Raw genomic sequence first — 20674 nt, forward strand, 5'->3', positions numbered from 1 at the left:
GTAAATATTTTGTTTTGGAGCTGTTCGATTGTTTTAATCCCAGGATTAGGTAAAAGGGTGTTAACATTTGCTGACAATTAAAAAAACTGAGTGTCCAAAATATTGTTTACTTACAATGCACTAAAACTGGCAGATGCAACAGGGTGTCCACATTTAAAGGCAGTGGACACTATTGGTAATTACTCAATATAACATTTGGTATAAAACCTTACTAGGTAACGAGTAATGGGGAGAGGTTGATAGTATAAAACATTGTGAGAAACGGCTCCCTCTGAAGTGACGTAGTTTTGGAGAAAGAACATTTTTTTCCACGAATTTGATTTCGAGACCTCAAGTATAGAACTTGAGGTCTCGAAATCAAGCATCTGAAAGCACACAACTTCGTGTGACAAGGGTGTTTTTTCATTCATAGTTATCTAAGTGAGAAGACTGGTCTTTGACAATTACCAATAGTGTCCACTGGCTTTAAAACAAGGTGTCCAGAAGACACCCTGACACCCCCCTCTGGCTATCAACACACCACCAAAGCAACCCCCAAAACAAAATAAAAACAACAACAACAACAACAACAACAACAACCCCAAAACCCACGCTATGATAATAACAACAAATCAATACGCTATATTTATTGCTGCTTGGGTTCCATGATATAAGGCTCTAATTAACCGCACCTTCAAGTCATAGACGGATCGTTTTCAGCAGATTGCACGCAAAACGTGTCTAGAACCTTCAAATTTTACCGCCTGTAATGGTTACGTCCTTGCTATGTACGCCGTGGTTTAATGCACCAGACGGTTGATTCCATAACACTTGATTGTTACCAAGTTGAAGGTCATTTTATTTTGAAGCTGCATTCAAAAGTCTTCATTTTTATAGCGTTTTGCCGACGTTTCCTTATAACGTCTGCCATGATAAAAACGAGAAAATAGAACATGGTTTTGGAAAACAACTTACAAACCGAAGGGACCTATGGTATAAATGAAAGAAAAAAAGAATGACCTGACGTTTCGACCCCGGACTCTGATGGGGTCTAAACGTAACCCGTAGGCCCTTTTCGAAACCACGGCTTCGGCTTTGGATGCAGCTCAGGCTAGCTTGGCCCCGCGGTTGTTTTGACAACTGCGCGTGTTTTGCGTACGCACTCAGGGCTTCAGACGTGAGGATGGAGCTTGAAGCAGAATCCAAAGCCGAAGCCCTGGTTTCGAAAAGGACCATAGACTCTAGCAGGGTCGAAACGTCAGGCCATTAACATTTATGCATAAAAACGAGACACAAGAATGCTACTCAACGCGAGAGACTTAAATGATTTAATAAAGTGGAATTTCTCTATTGGCAGCCCCCAGACGAGGAAATAACCTAAGTGAAACGAATTAACCATGTGTAACAAGGTGGTTGAACTTACAACCCGAATGTGGCAAGAACCGGACCTTGTTTCTCACAGTATTTTTCCGGAGTTTTCTAGGCAGAACATCCGTTATACTTTTTTTTCAATATAATAAAGTCATATAATCTCGGCCAAGCAAACAAACACGTGTTAATGAATGTGCTCAAACTGTTCACCATAGCACATTAGAATGGAATGATAGCCGCCATTTTGTTTGCAGGGATTGAGTGCATCCGGTGGTATCTTATTTCAAAGATGGCCGCTGTTATACTTTGTTCACTTCGATGCATCAGTCATCAGGGAAAAGACAATAACTTTTCCAACTAGCAAGACACCGCCATGAGATTACAACCAAAAGATATTTACGCACTAACACTGTTACCAATTACCTGTTCGTGTGACATTACAATACAAGTAAAAGTTTCAGTCTGAGAACCGAATGCTAATAAAGTTTAAACCGTTCACAATCTTCATGAGATATACTAATGTCAAAGTCGAAAAGCATCCGACTCCCAAATTTCAACTTAAGCCCTCAGTAGCCATGCAAAAAGAGGTGATAAATTATCAACAATTAATTTACCCACTAAAACGTGATTAAATTGCATTTTTTACCATACATGTGCAGTAGTCTTATTGATCAAGAATGCACTTTTTGTTGAAGCTGTGAAGTTTTTGATCGATCAATTGACTGATCGATGATCGATCCATCGAATAGTCTCTTGTGATTGGCAATCCATGTGGTGTTTTCATTGATCATAAAAGTTATGAACATTCCAGACCTGTTTATTGAACAAGTGTTTGAGCACGTGCGCTACAGGAAGGGAAACAACAAAACAAGCAACTGCTATTTTATATTTTGTTTTAAAGAGACGGTGTAATTCCTTTTGTCAGTGACATCTTGTTGTGACTGAAGAAGCCGAGTTCATGGAAGACGCAACAATTACTTGTTGAAACCATTTTTGGGGGGAAGACATATTGGAGATGCGGTAGAATAAGTTGTAATTACCATTCAATCAGAATGGAAACTTCACATGCAAAATTTAAAGCTACACAAACTATGGGTTTCACGAAGCCAACTTGTGGTCATTCTAAGCTCATATCATCATTATCAAGCACTCTGATAGAACAAATATTGAACTTGCTAGTCCCGTGAACCACGAATCGTATACATCAAAAAGGTCCAGCGTGATTCTTCCAGGTATACAAGATTCATTTTTAGACCAGTTTTGGACACTGGACACTATTGGTAAATGTCAAAGACTAGCCTTCACAGTTGGTGTATATCAACAAATGCATAAAATAACAAACTTCTGAAAATTTAAGCTCAAATGGTCATCGAATTTGCGAGATAATAATGAAAGAAAAAACACACTTGTCACATGAAGTTGAGTGCTTTCAGATGCTCGATTTCGAGACCTCAAATTCTTAATCTGAGGTTTCGAAATCAAAATCGTGGAAAAACCTTCTTTCTCGAAAACTACGTCACTTCAGAGGGAGCCGTTTCTCACAATTTGTTATACTATCAACCTCTCCCCATTACTCATTACCAAGTAAGGTTTTTATGCTAATAACTATTTTGAGTGATTACCAATAGCGTCCATCTTTAAAATGAACGCCAATATAACCAGTTATGCCTACGTGTGCTATATTGTGAGACAGTAATAGTTAGTCAGGGTATACATGTACATATCCACATAACCCTACAGTATTAAACCCGTTTTATTTGGAAGGGTTTTCCTCAAGTCTAATTGATACAAAAGTGCATTGATTCGTCGTAGCGAGGGGTCAATCGAGATCAGAAGGGTAAGATATGGGGGTTAGAAGCAAACAGAGATCGCTGCAGGCGGTTCTCATTCCAGAGCGGTGTGAAATGAAGACACGGCGAGAAACGAAAAAAAAAAACCTCAACCCCAACTCGATATGTTTTTCACGCCCCTGGCAGAAAAACAGCCGAGTAATTTACGCTGGATTTTGGACCCTCTTTACATAATGGATTTGGATTCTTCGGCTAAAGAGTAGAATTGCTGACTGTATTTTATGGGAACTTATTATGAGTTAGAGTTTCAATGCCGATAGTGAAACTGAGATTTTTGCTCCCGTGTATAAAATATGAATATACAAAGTGACGAGTATTACAAAAAGTTTATGTAGGCTAACTTGTCTTTGTTGACTTAATAAGATTCTGCCTTCGTTTTTGTGCCCTCTTTATTTTACTTGTAGCTTGGTGAAGGGGTTCCATTAAACTTACAAAAATTGCCACTGTGTTGTGAATTGGAAGCAATTTTAACCGCTTGTTTATAAAGTTATCAAATTCGTAACGCATAAGCACAAAAACTTGCTAAGCACAGAAAAAAAAGCTCTACAGAAACTCGTTACCAGCCGAAATTCAAGTTTAACCTTTTTGCAACTTGTGCCCCACTCATATTTTGCTTATCAAAGCAATTTGCCAAGCAGCATCTTCTGCAATGCAGCACATGCGAAATTTCACTGCTGCTAATCACTATACAATAAGAGTAAAGATACTAAATTTTCCACTCAGAACAAACTACCCAAGAGTGATTTACACAAACCTCACCTAATTATACTTCCATCATACAAAGTTCCAAATCCTACTGGTATACCAATCGCGAAAGAGTAAACCATTACTGATGTAGTAAAAGGTTTCGTGTTCAGATTGCAGAAGCAGCAGGTCCAATGTTGATACACACAGAGCTATCAGCAGCAGTTTCACAACATTTCCCCCATCTCTTATTTAAAATGCAGAACCTGACGCTGTGCCTCATTAGCCAAACTTTATGAGAAACAATAGAGCATATAATGACCTGGTATCATGTACAGACATGGGCGTATATATATCATAATTGGCGAAGGTAGATCGACTAACATGGTCAACCACCCATGTACTTATCGTCGTGAATGGATGGATATGAGGAGATGCTCATTTTAATGTTCATTCGTGGTTCCTTATTGGTACACACTGGTTCCAACTTCCTTTGTGGTTCCTTCACTACACTATCATGTTCTGAAATATTTCGATAGGTTACTTACTGGTTCCTAATTGGTACAAAGCATTGTCAAATTGTGAGATATTATTTCGATAGGTTCTTATTGGTTCCTTATTGGTACAATGCATTACAATGTCAAATTGTGAGATATTTCGATCTATGTGTCTAGGTTCCTTCGTGGTTCCTTATTGGTAAAATGCACTGTCATTATGAGAAACTTCGATAACGTTCCTTCGTGGTTCCTTATTGGTAAAATGCACTGTCATTATGAGATACGGCGATAATGTTTCTTCGTGGTTCCTTATTGGTAAAATACACTGTCGTTCTGCATTACTTCGATATGCTCCGTCGTGGCTCCTTGTTGGTGCAATACACTCATATTCTGAGATATTTTGAAAGGTTTCTTATTGGTCTAAGATACTTCGATTAGTTCCTTCGTGGTTCCTTATTGGTACAATACACTGTCATATACCGAGATATATCGATAGGCACCTTTGTGGTTCCTTATTGGTAAAATACACTGCCATTCTGAGATACTTGACATTGGTAAGACATAAACGATTAACGTATGATTGATGGAAGTCTCATTTGAAAGTATTGCGTGTGTGATTGCAAGGTGCGGTTTTATGCACTGATTGGTTGTAACTATGATTAGGAACGGCCTAATAGTGAACACGTTTTTTTATTTTATTTGCTGATTTGTTTCATAATATTTGTGCTTATTTGGACTTTTTGGTATTGCTTGTTGACGGGCGGGGTTGGGAAGAAGTTGGGTGATCATTTCGAACTCTCTGTTTTTAAACAATGTGACATCGCCAGAGCTCTCAATGTAAAGAACCCATACACGTTCACGCATAGCAATTGATGATATGAATTATTTGAGCGTCATTTGGTATGCAAACTGGCCTATCATTTTAAGACCAGTTTTGATCTCCTATAGTTCGAACACTAATTCGCAAAATTTAAAATAAAATAAATAATTAAGAAAAAAAGTACATGTGATCATGCCTGACCTCTAGGTAACTCAATACTAAGTCTAGGTTGGATTATTAATACAATCCCGAAATAAAACCCATGTTTTAAAACCTGACCCCCAATTGTGCAATTGTGAACCACAACACAATTGGACCCACCAAGTAACTCGTGCGTAATGAATGGACGATATGGATCACAATCACATAATCCGACTGTGCGTGTACACACACACGGTTTCTACATCTGTATGAGCAGCCAACCCAGGGGAAGATTTGGTTCTTTTGCCAGTCTGGACCCGCCCACCCCCCCCTCCTCTCACCACCCCCACATACACCAATAATCGCACTGCTGTGCCACGATGACCTTCACCCCATAACACTATTTAGAAATCAACTTGAACTTGTTTTTGATAAAAGACTGATTCTATAGCCTTCGCCCTAGATCTGTAAAGCTTTACCGAAATGTAATAACAAAAGCTTTGAACAACTGCAGTGAGTATTTTCATTGAAGACTTATAACCCATATTTACAACAATAATATTTCTGGAGTGGAATTTAACAGACAGAAAGACGGTTTATTTTTATTTACCTCACGTGGTGCATAAAGACATAATTGCGCCAAATATACAGAATATTAGTTTGTAATGTCTGTTTTTTTTAAACGGGCGGGGGGGGGGGGGGGTGGTAAATTCACAATTTTTTAATGTTACAACAATATTTTAATGTTACACTGTGACAACACTAAAGTAACCTTGGTTTCGAAATCAGCTTTATTCAGTGTACCCAAATATTCCTTTGATTGATGATCCTTTGATTGACTCGATCAAAAGTTCTGAAAATACATCGCCCTTTAGTTTAAAACTCTTGAGTAAATATCTTAATGGGCTCCAAGCATGTGCAATCCCGAACATACCAATAACTAATATTTGAATCATTGATAGGTTTATTGCTACTTATATACAATAGAAATTGACCAAATCAAAAGATAGACTCAAGTTTGATGTACTTTTTTGAATCCTTGGGTCAAAGAACTTATTTTTTAAATACTGAGTCCACGAAAGGCATATGGTTGGGCGGGGTACTGCTAAAGTGTCCGGTCTCGGCATATGGGTTGGGCGGAGAAGTCGAAACAGCTCCCCTGCGTCAATCAACAAATCTGGCGGTAGACGTGTTGCGGTCGCCTCGCTGCTATGTTTAAAATCACACCTACTCTCGGCGAATGGTTCTGTGGTGTTGCGGCACGTAACACGTCTAAATAGCTTCTCATTTTTAAGTACTTTTCCCAGATCAAGAAATCTGACGTGATATTTTTACCACGTCATAATTCCTTCGTAGTGAGAACTGTTAAAGGCAGTGGACACTATTGGTAATTACTCAAAAAAAATGTTAGCACAAAAACTTACGGGTAACGAGAAGTGGAGAGCTGTTGATAGTATAAAACATTGTGAGAAACGGCCCCCTCTGGTAAACGTAGTTTTTGAGAAAGAGGTCATTTCTCACTAAAATATTGAAAGACCTTAGGCCTGACGCCTTTTCAGGCATCTGAAGGCACACAAATTTGTGCAACGAGGGTATTTTTTCTTTCATTATTTTCTTGCAACTTCAATGAAAAATTGAATAAAAATTTTCGCAGATTTGTTATTTCATGAATACTGTTGGGATACACCAAGTGAAAATACTGGTCTTCGACAACCTATACTACTGACTTCAGTCTCAATGCCGTAATGATAAAAAGAAAAAGCAAAATAGTCACTCCATAAACATAACGAGATAACATATTTCACTAAAAGTTTAGCTTTGAAAATTGACTAAACATTATTTCAAAATTGAGAATTCTCTGCTTAAGACATTATCAAATATTTATAAGAATGCTGATCTTCACTGATGAAAAGCAATGGACAGTAACAATATTTTTTGTTCAACTCAAGGGAATGCGCTCGAATGGCAAGGTCGAAAAAAATAAAGTAGGCTAGTTATACTGTCTAAGAGTAGGAGATAAAAAGACAGACAATAACTTGTTTCATATACAGTCTCGATAAATCTAATGGATCTAGTGCCTGAATAAGTATAGGCGATGACATATCACATTTTGAATAATTCATTATGTATCAATCACTATATCGATATAGAAAAATGATTGTACTACAAGTTGTTCGACTGTATTGCTTTAATACGGGTGTGGGTGTGTGGTCATGGGTTATATCGACCATTTTATGGGCCTCGAATGTCCTATGAGATCTTCTCAGAGAATGTTCTTGGCGGGATGTGGAGATGGGAGATCATGGAAATGAACTTATTGACTTGTCTCAAAAATAAAATGAAATGTAGCACTTCTTTCCTCAGTGTCTGTTTGTGTCAATAAGCAATTTGTGTGTTAGACTTGAGCAATGTCTGGTACATTGACTCGCTTAGTTACAATGCACCGCTTACATTTGAATTCCTCAGACTATCAAGTTGCTACGCCACGTGATTAGGGGCAAGCTTTTGCGTAGTTACGTAAGAGACGGTGAACACCCACACACAATTCTGATTGGATGTGTATGGCACAACAGTACCTGGGTTTGCTCATCCTGAAAGTTTGCTATACAAAATTTTGCTGCTAATCACGTGGCGTACGCAACTGTCTCGATAGTCTGAGGAATTAAAATGTAAGCGGTGCGTTGTAACTAAGGGAGTCAGTGTACCAGACATTATTCAAATCTAATTCAACGAAATAAATTGAGTGTGCAATATATATCACCCTGAATAGTGCAACCACTAATCAGTGGCGAAATGAGGAGATACATGAGGAAAGCCAACTTAATTCCCCAAAACTGATTGGTGGGGAGCGTACACACAGTCTGTGTTCGTTTGATGTATGATTAAATAATATTGTACCTTGTGTTTGTTTCAAATCATGACTTTCAACCAATCAAATTGTGTCTTACAGATGCCTGCGGTCTGTCCGACGCCGCACACATCGAGAACCTCCAGGAGAAATCACAGTGCGCGCTGGAGGAGTACGTACGGAGCCAGTACCCGAACCAGCCTAACCGATTCGGCCGTCTCCTCCTGCGTCTGCCCTCCCTCCGGACCGTGTCCTCGCAGGTCATCGAGCAGCTGTTCTTCGTCCGGTTAGTGGGCAAGACGCCGATAGAGACGCTAATTCGCGACATGCTACTATCAGGCAGTTCCTTCAGCTGGCCCTACATGACCGTGCAGTGATATTAACACGGGTTTGCCGTTGAGGGCGTGTTGTCATAGTAATATAGGTATGTCGAATTTATATAAAAAAAGGAAGCAAGAGAAAGGGGTTAAACAGAGACGGGAGAGAGAGAGTTGGGATTTATGAGAAAAAAAAAACACTCCTCAAAATGACTGTGTTTGGAAACTGTTGGATAAACCAGAGTTACTTGAATGAATCTAAGTCCTACAATGATATCTAACGCAAGGTGGCGCCCCTCCGATTTGCGAACACTGCTGGTGTGATAATGAGTTTAACTTATGCTTAAAGAGCTTGTCATTTTTACAGGAGAGCCTTTCAAAAAGGCTGTGACGTCACTTCGTTTATAATCTGTCCCACATTTCCAAGGGAAAATTTAAATTTGTTTTTGGGCTTCATGTAATGAAGCGTATGAAACAGTGTTGTTTTCTTCGGTATTAATTAATACCTTATTGTAATATATTATTATTCTTTTGAAATAATATACTTTTTTTGCGATTTGGGAGGTATTGGTGGTCAGAGCAGGTTATGTTCATCTTAAATAATTATTCAAAACGGTTATGAAATTACAAGCTAATAAAGTCCTATTCTCAAAACCATAAACTAGCAACGGCAATTATGATGATGACTTGACACTGAGTCTGACTAACTCACATTCATACTGTTTAAGCTAACATTAAATACAGTGGACACTATTGGTAATTGTCAAAGACTAGTCTTTTAACTTGGTGTATCTCAACATATGCATAAAATAACAAACCTTTGAAAATTTGAGCTCAATTGGTCGTCGAAGTTGCGAGATAATAATGAAAGAAAAAACACGTTTGTCGCACGAAGTTTGCGCTTTCAGATGCTTGATTTCGAGACCTTAAATTCTAAATCTGGTGTCTCGAAATCAAATACGTGGAAAAGTACTTCTTTCTCGAAAACTACTCCACTTCAGAGGGAGCCGTTTCTCACAATGTTTTATACTATCAACCTCTCCTCATTACTCGTTACCAAGACAGGTGTTATGCTAATAATTATTATTATGCTAATAAGTAGTTACCAATAGTGTCCACTGCCTTTAAGATAAAGCAGTACTTTTGGTACACATGACGTCACCACGGTCCTGCACAAGGAACAAATTGTGACGTCACTGGAATCTGGACTAATAACTGCAGCATAAACATGGTGCTATGAAGTTTCTTTCAATGGAGTGCAAAACCACAAGAAAGTTTGCGGGTTTGAAAACCTTTTCCGTGTAATCAAAGGCGGAAAAGAAAATTGTTGGTAAACAACATGATGATCATAACATGACAAATGAGCTGTTTGGTCAAGTTGGTGCGGCTTCATCAGAGAAACGTTGATGCTTTTCTTAACAATTATGTGTGAGACTTAATGTGAGAAATGGATGTCAGGGCTTAATAGGTCTACAACTTGCAAAGTGTGGTTCATAAGGAAGACAGTCCTTTGCCGTTAGATTTAGGAGTGTTTTGTTTTTGTTTGTTTGATAAGTTTCATATTGGTGGACCCCTCAATCGTTCAGACCATTTCCATTCATATTTAATTGAGTTTTTAAAAACTTGAGTCTGGCACATCGACTTCCCTAACACAGCATTTTTAACTTGACGTAATAACTTCAAATGTATACACAGACTGGAACCACCCAAATTAGTTGTACAACTTTTTTTGAACAATCGAACTGGTTTGCCCCTTTAACTCTTCAACTTTTGGAGTGGGTTGATTTTTCGAGACATCACAACTACACATTTTCAAGCAATTTACTACCATTAACCACCACTATTACAGTCAAACCCGAAACAAAATCATCAAAAAAATATAGATCATTTTGCAAACATTCAAGGGGGAAACAGGTTCAAGATCGCTGCAATATTTTGCCAACTTAAATTAGATTTTGTGTACACGAACATAGTGTCCGTCTCAAAAGACTATAAATTGTTTAGAACGTAGGGAGTCTGTAAGAAGCAAGGCAAACGAGTATCATAAATAAAGAATGAGAATTAGTACAAACTGAAATTAAAAGAATCATTATCTTCAAACGTTTGAGTCAACTGAGGATAATATTTTTTACTGTTGTATAAGGAGTGATGAGAGTAAAGCAAAAGTGTGAATTTTGTAAATAACTAAAAAAAATAAAAAATACTAAACAAAAACTACTCATCCACCTGTTACTGACAAGAACATTTAAGATGGCTGCCGTTTTTCACTGCTATATTGTATACTTATTATTATTTTTTTGCTGCTTGTGTTTAGTTTGTGTCCAGAGTCACAAAGAGGGCTCCCGTGGTTTGTTTTTTTGTTCAAATAATATTAATTAGTTTCATAACTTTAAAGATTGCTTTTAAATCAATTATGATTTTTGTATCTGTTTGATGATTTCCTTTTATATATTTTATGCCATTTCTTGCTATCAAAGGGTGTAATGGACTTTTAAAAGGTGTTTTTAAGTGGGGGGAAATACAATGTCAACTATTTGCATAACAAAAGAAGAAAAAAACGAAAAAAGAAAAAAAAAGAAAAACAAAAAAGGTAATTCTTAAACTTTGCAGAGCTATAATCTTTTTCGTACTAAACTGCCAAAGCCAAAATTCGTTAAATGTACGGTGTATTTTGTATTTTGAATATTGACGTAATAATGATGTTGTCACAGTGATTAACAAAAACGATAATTTGTTTGTCACAAAGAAATTTTAATCCTGGTTTTCGTTTCTGTAGAAAACATCAACACACAGTCCTCTATGAAAGGCTCATCTCAAAGAATTCTGATGGGTTTTATTGCCATGTTTTATTTAACTTTACAAAAAAGTATGGCTTTTGCCATAAAACGAAACAAACGAACACATTTACTTCCCGTTGGGCTTGATGTCCTTCCCCTGTTTATAAAAAAACTGACTATATAATAACAACTTTAAGTTAATTGAGGAGGGAACAGCAGGCTAAAGCTATATTTCCGATATTATTATTATAAATTGTTTACTGAAAACGCGAATCATGTGTCAAGTTTTAAAAGTCTGACAATAATTGTTACGTCCTAACCGCAGCTGGAAAAAAACCCTTTGAAATGAAATATAAAAATGTTTTTTTAATTGCAGTATTTTTTATTATAAACATGAACTTATTCCACATTCAGATTTAATACTATTGTATCCTATCTTTTTACCGTTTTTGAACTTGTATTTCAAGACACTTTAAAAGTGAAGATTGGTGACTGGGGGGTAATTTAGGAAGAACTTTTCAATGAAATAGAAAAGGTATTACTAGCCTATTAGTTCAGCACTGTTTGAACACTTCTCATTTAAGGGCATGGAAACTTTTGGTAATTACCCAAAAAAACTAATAACCAAATATAAATTAACTTGATAAGAGCATTAGGAAAGAGCTGTTGATGAAACATTGTTAAAAACTACCCATTTGAAGTAATGTAGGGGAAGGGTGAGTTTTGCACCCACAAATTTAAATCTGAGAGTGGCTTCATACACAGAGCCTTTCTCAGATATCTCGAAGCACACAAGTTTTTTTTTTTTTTCGAAGACCATTTGAGCCCAAATTTTTAACAGGTTTGTAATTTTATGCATACGCACCAAGTGAGGACACTGGTCTTTGACAATTACCAAAGGTATACACTGCCTTTAAATTAAGGTGTATTATCAGTTCCTGCCTCGAACCTGTTTCAACGTTGAGTTCAAATGGATTTATTATGATACAGAACTAGTTTTAAGAGTTAATCACTCTTGGTCCGTTTAATAAACATCTCAAGTTGTTATAAACAATAGTTTACCATGCAAATCGAAATACCAAAACCAATATATCACTGGCATAAGCAGTACAATGCTATTGTTGGAAAAAAAAAACATATATGAATTTCTCACTCTTCTCCAAAACGAACGATGGCAAACAATCGTACAATTTCCAAATTGAAAACAATTTCCTAAGATACTGCTATAAGCTTAAACTAAATTGAAATAATTCCACGCTTTGTTTTAATACACTTTATACTGCACCAAATTATATTGTATCATAATATACAAAATGAACTATTTTATGTTTATAGGTAGTTTTAGGTCTATTGTTTTGGCTGTGTAAACATGTACTTTACTCATGCATATATATGTGAGGTATATCTTTATGTATAAATTTATAAATATGTTGCGTAAAATAATGTATACATGACGTATACGTACACAATGCACATATCTATGAATATGCATATTTATATACGCTTTGGAATATATATGTATTAATATACCCTGCCAATGGACATGCCAATGTTGTATTTTGTCTATAGTACTGTGTTTCTAGGATTGTTTTGTATTGTTTTAAAACAATGTAATTTCACATTGTATAAACCCATAGGGGCTAGGTATATAATAACATACTCTGTAGACCTTTGTATTACTATTTTAAATAGTTGGGCTTTGTCTTATAATTGTATTTTGCTGTTTTGTACAAAAAAGTTCTGGTTAAAACCAGAGAGTGTAAGAGAATTGTTTGTTACTGGAAAACGTTTTTTTATATCCCAAAAAGCTCTCTGTAGTTATGTAATAATGTAAGGCAGAAATACACTCAAATTGATACAAAGCAGGAAAATGACATATTTTTGTATTCATAAAAAAATGTCTTTATATTATTAGAAGTAGTTTCATTCTATTTAGCATCCAACAGTACAGTGCAAACGGTGGGTAAGGGCAGGTCGTTTTTCTTTTTGCGAAATATGTACGCAGCTTTGAGGTTTTCCAACAGATATCAAGATGTTAAAACACCATTGTTGATCAGAATTGTTTGAAACGTACCTTTAACATTGTGCGGCCATCTTGTCCCCCTTAAAATTGCCGTCACCATTCCCAGGCAAAAGGGGAGATAGTATGGTTCCCCTAAGCAAATATCGTTTATTGCCGATCTGTACAAGGGGAACCAGACATGGTTTGCTGCTATGGTTATGGGTATGTAGTTCTCTGACCTCAACAGTCTTTCGAGAATTAAAACCCTTACATATTTACTTTTCCAGATGACGGTAAAGTTAGTTTGATACTGGCCATTAGGCATCTACGTCATATTAGGCCTATGTTTGTACAGCAAATATCATTCACTGTATAATGCCCAATATCAAATACCTTTGTACAAGGTAGACATTCAATGTACAAACTAAACCTACGGGAATGTCAAATATCCGATATCGATGTACAAGGTACATTCACTGTACAAACATATGTGAATGTCCAATATCCAATATCGATGAACAATTTCCAATATCCAATATCGATGAACAATTTATACATTCACTGTGCAAACCTATGTGAATGTTCACAGTCCAATAACGATGTGCAAGGTAGACATTCACTGTTTGAGTGTCCAATATCAAACTAACTTTATTGTCTTTCAAAGACTCATTATTATGTTTCCCACCTGAGATTTCCTTTGATGTTGTTCAATGTTACTCCATATTATATCCACATTTGTTGCGGATGTAAAGGAAAATTTGTAACTACTTGTTTTGACTTCAGAAGTCGTCACAAACGAACAATGGGGGACTTTGTAACGCTAGGTGGCAGCAGACTTACAAGATACATGTTCATTGTTAACGTAGTTCTGAGCATGTGCACATTACCAAGAACAATGGATTTAGCTGCTGTCACTTAGCTTACCAAAAGTCCCCCATTTAAAAGAGAAGAATAACTGGCCTTCCACATTTCCGAATTAATTTTGACAAATTTTGCTTAATCTGGCTCTTCAAACACGAATTTAAAACACCAACCGGTGGTTTTTAGGGAGTTTAGTTTTCAAAAAATATTGAACAACCAATCATGGGCTCCAAGATGTAGGGTTAGACAATTTTGTTATCGTTACCATAGCGACCGTTTTTCATTGTTCTATTAAAATTGTCCTTTCACAGTTCAAAATGAAATGTGACGTGTGTGTGTCTCTAAGACACGATTCTTGAAATAATAAAATATACAGTATGTACCAAATTTTGGGATATGCGGATAATTTGTTTGTCTTTTTGTTTGTTTTGATGTATGTAGTATCTCTTATAATGTTTCTAAAACAGAGTTCAGCATCCTCCTGAAGACGATCGGAGCGTACTGATCGAAACGTTGAGTCGTTAACCACCGGTTCTTCCCAGAACCACGACTACTCAAAAGAGATACTCACATTGTGTTATCCAGCAACCTCTCTTAGTTTCTAAAATTTATGCGCTATTCTCAGGAATGCAATATTACTTAATATAATGGCGCTAACTAAGACAGGTTTGCAATAACACCATCTGAAAATCTCTTTTGAGTAGTGTTGGTTCTGAAAAGACAACTCAATATATCGATCAGTATGCTCTGATCGTCTTCGGGAGAGAGAATCAAAGCAAATTGAAACGCATAGGGCCTACTGCAATGAAAAGTTGAGCTGTCAACAACCGGTTCTTTTCAGAATCAACACTTCTCAAAAGAGATTTACACATGGTGTTACGGCAAACCACTCTTAATATTTTACTTCCACTATGCAAACTTTAAAATCCAACTTATATGACGCTCATCATTACGTCAGTGTAGTCTTGTTGACAGGTTGTTCAATGTCTGTCGCGGTGATAGCGAAACGGCACTCTTGCAACCATCTCGCGACACTGCGAGATAATTTCTTTGAACAATCGAAATCGGTTTGCCCCTTTTACTCTTTAACTTTTGGAGCAAGATGATTTTTCGAACTTTGCAACTACACATTTTCACGCATTTTTTTTCGACTAAGTGAGAGCAGTAGTCATGAGAGCAGTAGTCTCGCATCGATCAGCAGTATCGCAAGATATTTACAATACAAGAGAGCCGTTTTGCTATCACCGCAACAGACATTTAACGACTTGTCCACAAGTCTAGGGTCAGTTCTAACTTACACGCAAGAGCTTTTGGAATTTATTTTGTGGGGTTTATTTTGTGTAATTAATGTAAAACTCCAGTTAATGCATGAATGGGGTCTTCATGAATGATATTGAGTCAGGACAGAATGGCTTCAAAACATAAACAAAGGGAATACCGAATAAAAGAGCTGATATACATTTACCAGTGAGGGCGCTATCATGCATGATAGACGTTTTACTATCGTTAAGGCTTAATTCAGTAAAATCTTAAAACTTATCCTGTAATTCAGACAAAATAGTAAAATGCTTAAATCTCCCCCCCCCAAAAAAAAGGACTCAGGGGAGAAGTAATGCTATACACGCGAACACGCGCATGTTCAACCATTTGGAGATCAGTCTATTCATCAACTAAGTTCACCCTATCACTGTAAAAGCTGATTCAGAAAGTGTATTTAAATCATATTTTTCAAAAGTAATTAACTTATTCTAAAGTTTTAAAAATTGAGGTGGTGATTCTGTCGAGTTGAACCCAGCGGTTCTTTTCAGAACCACCCCAACCCATTGAGAGATTATCATTTACATGGTGTTACCGCAAACTTTTTCCATATCGTATTCCAATACCAAGCACAGTTTCGAATCCTACTTGTGGTGATTCTTGGTACACGTAACCCAAATTTGTTTTATGGGTTACCGAGACATTATGGCTTCCAAAACCATCTCATGCTCGATATATATGGCATGTTTACCCCCCCCCCCCCCCCTTACCACCCACCCAACCATTGTGTCTTCATCTTATCATTATGTGCCAGGAATCTCAGGAATTCTTTAGAAGTTTTCTTTTTGTTTCTCCGAAGAGGGAAAGAGTTATTGTTTGGGCCCAGTCAGACGAAGCGACTTTCACAGACAACTTTGACTGAGATAACTGCAGTGCATGCTACAGGACCACTTTGGTAGCACATGAGTCATTTTTTTCAATGTCTTATGACCCACAAGAATATGTGAACATACGAAAGGGAATGGATTCTCTTCTTGAAGATTGCCTGGAACTGGTTGCCTGTGAAATTGCTTTGTGTGACATGGCACTTACATAAATGGGATAAATACTCCACCACATGAGGACATGGTATCCAAGCCAAATGAATATGACACCAGTCGCCACCTTGACCTTGCCAAAGAGGAGCTACTGGTGGCCTAACGGTAGTACCGCATCGAGGCTAAGAAATATCAGTGATATTTCTACCTCCATGATATAGCCCAACTGTACATCACTACTGACGCAACAACGAGACATAACCTATACCCAAACGTATCTCAGGATGTACTAGCAACCTCCAAGCTGATAACTTGGGTAAGATTACTGAATTAAAGGGAAGGTACACGTTTGGTAATTACTCAAAACAAATATTAACTTAAAAACTGACTTGGTAACTAGCATTGGAAAGCTGTTGATAGTATAAAACATTGTGGGAAACGACTCCATCTGAAGTAACGTAGTTTTGAGAAAGAGGTGATTTTTCACTAAAATAATAAAAGACTTCTAGCTAGAAGTCTTTTATTCCGATCTGAAAGCACACAAATTCGTCCAACAACGGTGTTTTTCTTTCATCATTTTTTCCCAACTCCAATGACCAATTGAGTTCAAATTTTCACATGTTTGTTATTTTATGCATATGTTGAAATACATGTAGTGAGAACACTGGTCTTTGACAATTACCAACAGTGTACCTTCCCTTTTAACCATGATTCCTCCATGCTTGAACGCTACATGTTGGTGGTGTTCAGACAGTTCAAAGATCACCTTTATTATACACAAAATAACACAGTTTGCATGCCATTATTTTGAAGTTTAGCAGACCATCATGTCTGCCATCCAATAATAGCCTGCACAATACGAATTCCTCCAAAATGATTGTTATAAAGGCTCTACAGTTTTTCTTGAGCACAATTGATTTAGGAAACATTTGCATAGAGCTGCTTAACCACAAAAAGGAGCAAAGCCAAACGAAAGTATGCTTTTAAAATTAAGGTTTCCAGTCAAAATACCAATATTCTGCTCTGTCATTGCTTAGCTAAAAATCTTAGGCGTTTTTTCCTGATTATTAAGAAGATCTCCAATAGTCTAGCCATCCATTAATCTAATCCGATTTTTTTTTTGAACTGTCAATTAATATAAGTTTTTTTTTAATAAATGGCGAAATACAAATTTTTTAATCAACTCGCAGAAAAAACCTAAAGTATTCAACAAAATGACGTCAATAAACCACAGGGGAAACTAACTCGGTAAATAACAAACAATATTGTGTTAAAAACTGCACTATGTATATATAGGCCAAATAGGAGCGCACGCTGTAATAGTCGCATTAAAATGAAATATAATTTTAATATTCGAGCGAACGTGACCAATAGAAGAACGCAGTGTACGAAAGATTAAATCATTATTAGATGCTCTTTTGAGAAGATTAAGTAGTTTGCTTCCCCAAAGCATAACCTCATAAATTTAGTTCCAATATCAACAAAGATCGGGACTGTTCTTTCAATTTATTTACATACGTCCCCGGCTATTGCCAAATTGTGGGTCAAACGTTGCCATCAAAACAAATTTACCTAGACGATCTTTCGGTAGCTGCCTTTAACTCTGATTCCAACCTCTGAAGAGAGAAAAAAAAGGGAGAAACATTTAATTCAAGGGCAGTCGTCCAAGGGCAATTGCATAAAGCGAGAACCATAATTGGGTCCGCCGGCTGCCGAGCGCTCAGCGCCGGTGGAAAACGAGGCTAATTCGTGGCGCAAATGTACACAGGGGGTCAATTACTGGAGGACTTCCCGGTAAAAACCAATTTATGATGATTACAAATGACGACTGTGTGGTGGAACGCCAAGCAAGCAAGCTAGCAAGGAAGTCAAGTCCAATCGCATGCTTAGGCTTGTTGTAAAAGCTAAGCAAAGCCATACCAGCTCACGGAAGAAGTGCTTTAGAAAACCAAGGAGCACACACAGCCCTTGACTTAGTTGACTATCATTGATGTTGGCATGTCTGCTGTGACTGACCCTGGCCTACTTTATCATGTCTTGTGTTTGTTTGTCTCTCTCTCTCTCTTGAGATATGACTGCATAATGAGGTGAAACTCTAAAAATAATTTTGCTAATTAACTGTGATAATTAAGTGTGCATTTTTTTACCGACCGGTTTGTGTGTCGTGGATTTTTTTGTGCCCAGTGCAATTCAAATGTTTTACATAAATCACAGGAGAGTTTTTAACTAAGGGGGGGGGATTTGTGCGTGTAGTCTGTATTTTGTTTTTGCATGGCTAATATTCTTTAGAGGTTTTTATACTGTCGCCTCTCTGTATTTTTTGTCAATCTTTTTATTGTAATATGTTTTTAGAGTTGTGTGTCATAATGTGTTTTTATGTATTTTTTATATACTTTTTACATTAAGGAAAAAATAATTTCATGTTTTTTTGAACATGACTCATAATGAAATGATTGAATTACGGAATCGTATTGCCGCCACGTGATTAACAAAAAAACCTCTATACTTTCGTGTACGTACACAATAAATTGCGATCCATCGTGTACGTACACGATAAATTTGGATTTATTTAGTACGTAGGGGCCTACACAATAAGTTACCCTGTTCATCCCAGGTTGACAGCATCTTCAAGTGCGGACATATGAACCAAGTTTATGGGGAAAATCTGTCGAAGAGTGAGCTCACGAGTGCGAAACCTTTATGGCATGGGTCCGGGCCGCTTAAGGGCCCGGAAATTTTTTGCATTCTAGATGCTCTGTGGTGCAATCTAATAGGCCAATAAGAGGCATACAGAACGGAACAGAACATCTGTAAAAATGTGAGCAGCAGTAGAACCTTTTGGGTTGACAGCATCTTCAAGTGCGGCTCTATGAACCAAGTTTTAGGGGAAAATACTGTCAAAGAGTAAACACGCGAGTGTAGAAACTTTACGGCATGGGTCCGGGCCCGCTGAAGGGCCCGGGAAAATTTTGCATTCTAGATGCTCTGTGGTGCAATCTTAGGCCAATAAGAGGCATACAGAACGGAACAGAACATCTGTAAAATGTGAGCAGCAGTAGAAACTTTTGGGTTGACAGCATCTTCAAGTGCGGATCTATGATTCAAGTTTTAGGGGAAAATACTGTCAAAGAGTGAGCACGCGAGTGTAGAACCTTTACGGCATGGGTCCGGGCCCGCTCAAGGGCCCGGGAAAATTTTGTATTTTTAGATGCTCTGTGGTGCAATCTTTAGAGCATGCGTGTGAGAAGCCTTTACGGCTCGGGGTGCGGGCCCGATTAAGGGCCCGGGAAAATTTTGCATTCTAGATGCTCCGTGGTGCAACCTTAGGCCAATAAGAGGCATACAGAACGGAACAGAACATCTGTAAAAATGTGAGCAGCAGTAGAACCTTTTGGGTTGACAGCATCTTCAAGTGCGACTCTATGAACCAAGTTTTTGGGGAAAATACTGTCAAATAGTGAGCACGTCAGTGTAAAACGTTTACGTCATGGGTCCGGGAAAATGTTGTATTTTTAGATGCTCTGTGGTGCAATCTTTAGAGCATGCGTGTGAGAAGCCTTTACGGCTCGGGGTGCGGGCCCGATTAAGGGCCCGGGAAAATTTTGCTTTTTAGATGCTCTGTGATGCAATTTAGGGCCAATTTAGAGAGGGGATATTGTGTCATCCTTTGCCCACAGAATTAATGCCCATATAGGGACACAGGGTTTCGTCTTACACAGGGCAAAACTTGGGCTTCGTGATAAAGGTGGTCAAAAAGGTGGGGGGGGGGGACATTTGATATTGTGTCCCCCACCCCCAAAAGGTGTGGGGGGGGGGACATGTCCCCCTGTCCCCCCCACCCTGATTGACGCCCATGGTTCGTCCACATTAAAAAGTTATATTTTATTTTTTTTACTCCGTAGACTAGGATGCTATGTTGGCAGGAAAACCATTCAGAAAACATGCCTACTTTTACAGTTCCGTATCTCAAAAAATTTCTCATCACAAAACAGTCTTACTTCGATTTTAAATATATTTTTAAGGCAAACATTTTATCGGGAAGGAAATATAATGGGAGAGGGACGAGTGAGACAGGAAGCAACCACCCTTGGAAATACAACTTCAGTTAGATCTCTTGTTCTTGAATTCGTTTATTACCTATTTTGTAAAAGATGCGACACCGCTCTAGAATTGCAAGGGTCGTGGGTTCGAATCTCGCCCGAGTACATTGCCTGTGATTTTCTTCACACATCT

At 37.7% G+C, this 20674-nt stretch overlaps 1 protein-coding gene across 6 annotated transcripts in view; it reads left to right on the forward strand.

Annotated features, from left to right (window-relative positions):
* LOC139941650 (nuclear receptor subfamily 2 group F member 1-B-like) overlaps positions 1-14074 on the forward strand; it is a 51420-nt gene extending 37346 nt beyond the window's left edge. For all 6 annotated transcript variants that reach the window (XM_071938246.1, XM_071938241.1, XM_071938245.1 and 3 more), the window contains exon 4: positions 8293-14074. In XM_071938246.1, coding sequence (XP_071794347.1) covers positions 8293-8567 — 275 coding nt within the window. In that variant the 3' untranslated portion in view covers positions 8568-14074. The remainder of the gene's footprint in view (positions 1-8292) is intronic.
* Positions 14075-20674: the final 6600 nt, after the last annotated feature.

The sequence above is a fragment of the Asterias amurensis genome, chromosome 9 (genome assembly GCF_032118995.1).
Source record: "Asterias amurensis chromosome 9, ASM3211899v1".
In the NCBI taxonomy this organism is placed as follows: Eukaryota; Metazoa; Echinodermata; class Asteroidea; order Forcipulatida; family Asteriidae; genus Asterias; species Asterias amurensis.